The sequence below is a fragment of the Dipodomys merriami genome, unplaced genomic scaffold, assembly GCF_024711535.1.
Source record: "Dipodomys merriami isolate MVZ:Mamm:240054 unplaced genomic scaffold, mDipMer1.0.p SCAF_24, whole genome shotgun sequence".
Lineage (NCBI taxonomy): Eukaryota > Metazoa > Chordata > Mammalia > Rodentia > Heteromyidae > Dipodomys > Dipodomys merriami.
The window spans coordinates 15,220,832-15,227,745 of NW_027203826.1; the positions used below are offsets into that span (position 1 = coordinate 15,220,832).

Sequence of the window (6,914 nt, forward strand, 5' to 3'; positions counted from 1 at the left end):
ATATTTCTTTTTGGACAATGTCACCCCCCTCCCTCATTTTCTGCAGGGTTTTCCATTCCTCCTTCCCAAGTTGCAAAGTTCATTTCCAACCTAATGTCTAGTGAGTACCATTGCTGCATTTGTTCATCCTTTGTTTAAAGACAGATAATAGAACAGGATAAATGAAAACAAAAAACAGCAGCAACAACAAAACAACAAACACTCTTATTTCCATATCCTAGAATTTATTTCTGTGGCAAATTGCCATGACCAGGGACAGTAAAATATTGGGGAATCAGGCCTCGGAACTGTGGTTTGGAGTACCAGGAAACTTGAAATGATCTGCCAGCTTCAGATGCTTGGGGTCCCATTACACATTTTTTAAAAATTGATTTTAGCATAAGGGAGTACATGCCAAAAGTAAGGTATCAATATCTTTGAAGTTACAAACACTCACATGTGATTCAACTTTGTGTACAAATGATAAGTAACTTCCTTATCTTAAGAAGTCGAGGTAAGCAGTAAACAACTTACAATATGTACAAGCCTTGTCTATCCTCAAGGTTCCAGACAGTTTGGGGCCAGATTAACTCAGAGTTAGGGTAGAAATCTGAATCTCTGTTATGCCAGAACTGATAGCTATCACCAGGGCAGCTTTCAGCATTCTGAGAGCGCTGTTGGAGAATGGCATTCCTATCTCCATCCATCTCCATCCCTTTTGGATCTCACAGCTTGGCTCGGAGAGCTTCTTAAAATTTCAACAAGTATTTTACATGATCAGATGCACATAGGCATTATGCCTTTGTGCAGATTTGGGTGTGTTTCATTTGTCCTAAAATTGCTTCCATACATTTTAGTTTGGGTTTAAAAGGTTCTACCTATATTAACATTGCAATATTTTCTTAGAAAAAAATAGATGAGCCTCAGCTAGACACAGGTGGCCAACTGTTCATGATGAATTGGGTTGCCTATGAACCTCCTTAACTTCTCTTCGGGAGCTTCCTTTTCCTGGGCTGTAAAGATAAATGTCCCATGAAATTGATTAGGGCTCTCGAACCATTTTTAGTTCAGAATGCTTCCAGATGTTAAAAAGAGAACTACATGAAAAATAGACTACATGAAATTGTAGCCTATTATAAAGTAAAATTGTGTGATTTTTGATTTTGATAAATGTTTATTGTACTGGACTGTTCACATACTGGGAATTCAGTACAATGACTAACTCTACCACTGGATTTCTACTTGTGGACATCATCTTCTCCCAAGCTCCACATTTTAGCCTTGTACAGGGTGATGTCATTGTAGACCCTAAAGTGGTTCATCCTGCGGTCATGGTGCTCTGGGCTGACCTAAAGAAGAGGATATAGGATCAGAAAACCTCTCAGAAAGGGAGAAGATCTGGGTTTGGGTTAGATGAATGTACGCTTGAATTCCTGTCTGTCAGTGCTCTTCCTTACAAACCCTGTGACATGGAGAGCTCAACATCAGAAGTCATGAGACTGTAGGAGGAATGTATAAAGTTTCCCCTTTCAACAGCCTAAATTGGAGGCTTCACCTGAGCGAGCTAGAGCGAGCACCTAGTAGGAAGCTGCTACCTCTATGGCTTTTACCATAATGTCCGGTGCATGTGAGGTGTTCATGCAGGTATGTTGAGTAAGGATGATTTTGTTGAGGTAGCCACGTACAGAATTAAATAAGAGTAAGTATTCTGACTCATAAATCTAAAAGTTACACTGTGTATATATTTTCAGCAAATGTTACCAGGCATCATGAGTGTTGCGAAGCATGCTCACTGAGTATAGCTTTTCAACTGTCCTTGGAGTGAGGTTGAGGTCACTGCCTGAATAGGGTGAGGTTCTGTTAAGGGACTACACAAATTAGAGATCAATCAAGACTTGTATGTCTCTAGCCACATCATTCTGAACTCTACCATAATGCCATCTGTGGTTACACAGCATCTGGTTCTAATGTTTCCTTTTTGGAGGATGGAATGGGATTATGCTATGCTTTATTAAACCACCAATGTCATCTGATGACATTTGTCCCAAGACCCCTTAAAACATGTGCAAACATGGCCTGGAAGGTTCTGAGCAGGATAAGCCTAGCTGGACAAGTTATACTTGTCCTTCTTGGCATGTGTGGTATGTTTTCCACAAGCTGGCCTGTAAGATCAAAGATGCAACATTTCTTCATACATACTTTGCACTCATGGAAGCTAGACCTTTATTATTTAAAGGAAAAATGGTCAAATAACTTGTGCTTCATTTTTCTAAGTTTCCAAATCATCTAATTCTATTATTACCCAACTTACCCTTTTTCATAACCTTCCTCACTTCACAAGATGTGCTCATGGAACTCTTCATATTATCATGAAACAATATTATAAATTAGGACTGACATTGGGACTTCCATGATCATCCTTACATTGCCAAATTTTAGCAAAAATCCTATTAAGTTGGTTTTTTTCAGAACACTCTCAATATCAAATCACTCTGAATATTTGATCAGATTCCTCCTAATGACATTTGACCATAGTGGCCTGTCATAAGCAAAAATCCTGTTAGGTCAGCTTATTTAGAACCCCTGTTACCCATGATGCTTCCCGTTGATTTTCCATGCTTCAATCCTTCTACTTGTCCAAGCTGTATTTAGAGTTGAACCCAAACTCTCTCATATTCTGTTGGCTGTAACTGTAGTGATTGTTTCCCACTCCCCATAAATAGTCTTCCTGGTATTCTTTAACTACATTGAAGAATCCATTAACTGTATTCAGTAAATTTCATTGAATTATTTCTTCTTTATCACCCCTCCTACATTCACTAAAACTTAGACCTCTTATTCTTCTTTTTCCCTGGTAGTTCTCATTTTTTTTCTCCAGCTTTCTAGCTATACTTCTCTCCATAATTCCTGGAGAACCTCTAGAATCCTCCATCTTTCCCCTACATTATCCTCTCTCCATGGCTCTCTCCACATCTAAAGAGAAGCCATTATAAATCGGTAGCTTCTCACTGAGCTGAAGCTCTTGCTGAGCCTTTTATTCAAATCTCTATTAAGTAGGCCTACAGTGGAGTCATATACCTGAGATTGTATAGTAGCAGTATGTAGTATTATATAGGGAAAGGGACACTTGGAATGCAGAGATCTTGAGCTGGAAAGATAATAAAAAGTAATCACTCAGTGAATAAAAAACAACACTAGGAATAAATCCAAAGTGCCTGACTCAGATCTGATTGGGTCTAAGCTCAGCCCCGTAGCTTCTTTTCTGTTCTTATCATCAACATCACAGTAGCCCAACCTACATTTACTGAGTCTTTGCTATGTGTCCCACACTGTTCTAGTCACTCTACAAGGACTGCCTTTTTTACTCTTCATTAAAATCCTGAGCTAAGTGCTGTAATATAACTATTTTATAAGAAGTCATGAAATGGCTTAGCAACACATCCAAGGTCATGCAATTACTAAGAGGATAACAGAATGCAACCCCAAACAAGTCTTTCTCCATATTCTATCATTTCAGTCATCTTTGTGATGACATGGTGATGGATAGTGACATTAAATGGAGTATCTAGGCTTACCAGAGGCTCTGGATTCCATCCAATTTCTTGAGCTTCAGTCTGTGACTCTGTGTATTTCTTCTTTGGTCCCTGATTAGAATAGTGAATGAGATTCAGAAACCTGGCTGGAAATAAAACACAAGTGAGGAGGAAGTCCAAGTCTGTGTCCTTTACCCTGGCAACATCATGGTGTAGAGGCTTAACACTTGCCTCAGAAGTTTGCCAAGGCCCAGAAACAGAATCACATTCTTTATGCATTTATTAATAAACCCATTGAACAAAATGTCCTATTTTGGGACCAGGGTACACAGGACTAAATACGTCAGAAATGGGATCTTCTGGAATTTGTGTTCTAGGTATAGGGACAAGGGACACCATACACAGGTGCACATGGAAACCCAGAGCAGCAGTGATCTGCCATGAGGAGAGCGGTCTAGACAGAGGCTTGACAAGTGAGGGCAGCTATGTGAGACAGAGTGGTGATTCATGGATTCCTAGCAGAGCCAGCTCTGAGATGTGACAGTGGAAAAGCACATGGCATGTAGCAAGAACAAAGGTCACAGTGTGTGCAGCCCTCAGACTATGCTAATTCTATGAAAGCCATTAGTATGGCTTTCATATAATGCAGATTGCCTTTCCATCTCAACCTGAGTTCAACTCTTCCAAACCCAGTTCTCAGAACTCACTGACGGATGGAAGTACCTGCTTTCTGTACCACTGGCAACCAATCTGCATCTCAATTTTCTTGATAGGTACTTACCCTTCTGCTTACTTCCCTCTCCTTCATTAGATTATGAGATTGTTCCACCTAACCCCCTTCCATTGTCTTCCATTGGACAATGATGACAATGATAATTATGTTTACTGAGCATCCTATGGCAGATACTATTCTAAGAACTTTCAGTAGTTTATTTTATCCTCACCGCAACCCTATGAAATAGGCCCCAAATTACAAAATTAGTTAAGTGGAAGGATCATGATTTAAAATTAGGATGATTTCAGAACCTGAGTGTGTAACATTTGAATGTTTGAATGAATGAACAGAGGATTAAGGACATTAGGAACGTTTTGTTGTTTTGGCTATTATTGGGAATTATGATAGAATGGGTCCATCTCTGGTGAGCTTGCTTAGCAGGAGTCAGGATCAAGCTGAGGACCAGCATTCCTACATTGTGGCAACACAGCCCAAGAGGTCTCTGCACCAGTGTACTTCTCATTGGTTCCTCCAATGTATTCTCAAACTCCATTACTTACTGTCTTCAGGTTCCTCTAAGTTATCATGCCATGACATGGGCTTTCCGGTGATTGTGTGAACTAGAGAAAAACAGCAGCACAGTTCGCATTAGGATATAATCCCTTGCCCTAAGACTCACCATAAGACAGGTACCCATGTAACAATACTCAACTGTCTGCCATTTGCTGGCTAGTGTGCTGGGTGCTGGGAAGTGAGTGGAGGAAATCCATCAAGAGCCAGATGTCTTGTACCTTGATTCAAATTACCCCCAGAAACTACAGAGGCTATTGAAAGGTCTTACAGAAGGAACACATAGTTGAATGGGTCTTTAGTGTTGTAGAGATTAATGAAGGAGCAAAGGAGTTGGATTGGAAAAACAGAGTCCATCAGACCATGCAGGCAGGAGTGATTATGGCCCAGCTAAGGCTTTGGGAGTGAGGCTGGAGAGAAGATTCAGGTGCTTATTTAGAGGGTAGGATCAACTGAGAAAAGGTGGAGAAGCCTCCACATGTACTGGAGAAAGCATGAAAGGTTGCATGATAGAAATATTAGGGTAAGGACTTGTTACTGCATATTATTCCCAATGAGGGGGAGGACAATGTCCAGCTTCTAACTAGAGAGGAAATTGTCTGAGATTCCTTTTTCTGGTATTAGATCCTGGGATAGAGGGTACAGAGTGAGCTTTCCTATCAGTAAGTTTGCCTTACCTGTGGTTGGTTCAGGGAAATCAACCAGGAAGAGGTGATAAGGCATGGTGGAAATTTATGAGGAAAACAGGCTGATGCTATAGGACCAGACAATACCTCATAGAACAGTGCACAGGAGAGAAGAGCAGCTGTGGATTTATAGGGAAGTGGGGGAGCTCTGGGTCTAAGTCTACTACTCTTGAGTTTCCTTTGTAACATTAAAACATAGTAACATCAAAAAATAGTCTGAACTGGACACTGGTGGGCTAGTGGCTCATGTCTATCATTCACACTACTCAGGAGGCTGAGATTTGAGGATTACAGTTCAAAGCCAGCCCAAGCAGGAAAGTCCATGAGATGTCTCCAGTTAACACCCCCCCCCAAAAAAAAAGCTGGAAGTGTTATGGCTCAAGTGATAGAGCACTAGCACCAGCACTCAAGGCTTTGAGCTAAAAAAAAAAAAGCTCAGGGACAGTGGGCAGGCCCTGAATTTGATCCCTAGAATGGAAGACATTTTTTTTTTAAGTTTGAATTGCAAAGCATAAAACTAGAAGCTTAAAAATAAACAAGCCAAAAAAAACCCCACCTTTGGCATATTAAAAACAAACAACGAAATGGCAAACAAAAGCAAAAATCCTGCAAATCACACCAAAAGTGAAATTATGAGAAGCCATTCACCTTCATTTTCCACCTTGAATCTGTAATCACAATATGGATACAATATATCCATCGGGTCTTCTCTGCGGTGAAGAGTTCCCTGAACTCTAGGGAAAGGACTAGCGTGGCCCGTGTCCTTTACTTCCCCCAAGTTCAGCTGCACACAGCCCAGGCTCTTGGTGCAACTGTGCCCTGCCATGCGCCCAGCTCCACCCCTGCCGCCCGGTGCCCCTCACCCTTGCGCAGGGGATTCACGTGATAATTGGTGTAGAGCTTCTGAGTTCTCAGCTCCTTGAGGTACTGTTCCCGCAAGATCTGGGTCTGGCGAACTTCATCTATGACCACCTTCTCCTTCTGGTGTCCAGCCATGGCCTAAGAGCGGCTGGGTGAACCCGGTGCACTCTAAACGCTCCGGGACCAGACGCCTTCTGCGTCTCCAGGCAACCGCGTCCCTCCGTTTCCTGGCAACGGCTTCCTGGCGGGGCGGCTAAGCAAGCTAAATTTTATTCAGGCTCCAACCTCTGCTCCTCTCCCACTTGAGTACTGCCTGGGCTCTCAGCGTCCCGGCTGGGTGCCAAACCTGCTGGACACCGCCACCTCCCCCGACTGATCCAAGAGAGAAAGGATTGCCATCCTGATGCCAGTCATTCCCTTAAAAAGGTGTAGGATGGAGTCAGAAACCTCTACCTTGAAAGATTCCCAGAATCAAAACTTTCTGTGTCCCACACACAAAATGGCAGCAAAACCACGCGAGTTTTGTAGCTGACTAGATATAGCATATATCTAGAATCACCCTTTTATTGC

At 41.9% G+C, this 6,914-nt stretch overlaps 1 protein-coding gene across 1 annotated transcript; it reads right to left on the bottom strand.

The window, feature by feature from the left end:
- Nucleotides 1-204: 204 nt before the first annotated feature.
- On the bottom strand, nt 205-6,527 carry Cfap144 (cilia and flagella associated protein 144). Its single transcript, XM_070034078.1, has 4 exons — nt 6,347-6,527; nt 4,788-4,847; nt 3,555-3,658; nt 205-1,328 (listed from the first exon to the last, which is right to left on the bottom strand). Exons 1-4 carry the CDS (start codon nt 6,477-6,479, stop codon nt 1,218-1,220), a joined length of 408 nt encoding a protein of 135 aa, XP_069890179.1. The 5' UTR covers nt 6,480-6,527; the 3' UTR covers nt 205-1,217.
- Between the last annotated feature and the right edge of the window lie 387 nt (nt 6,528-6,914).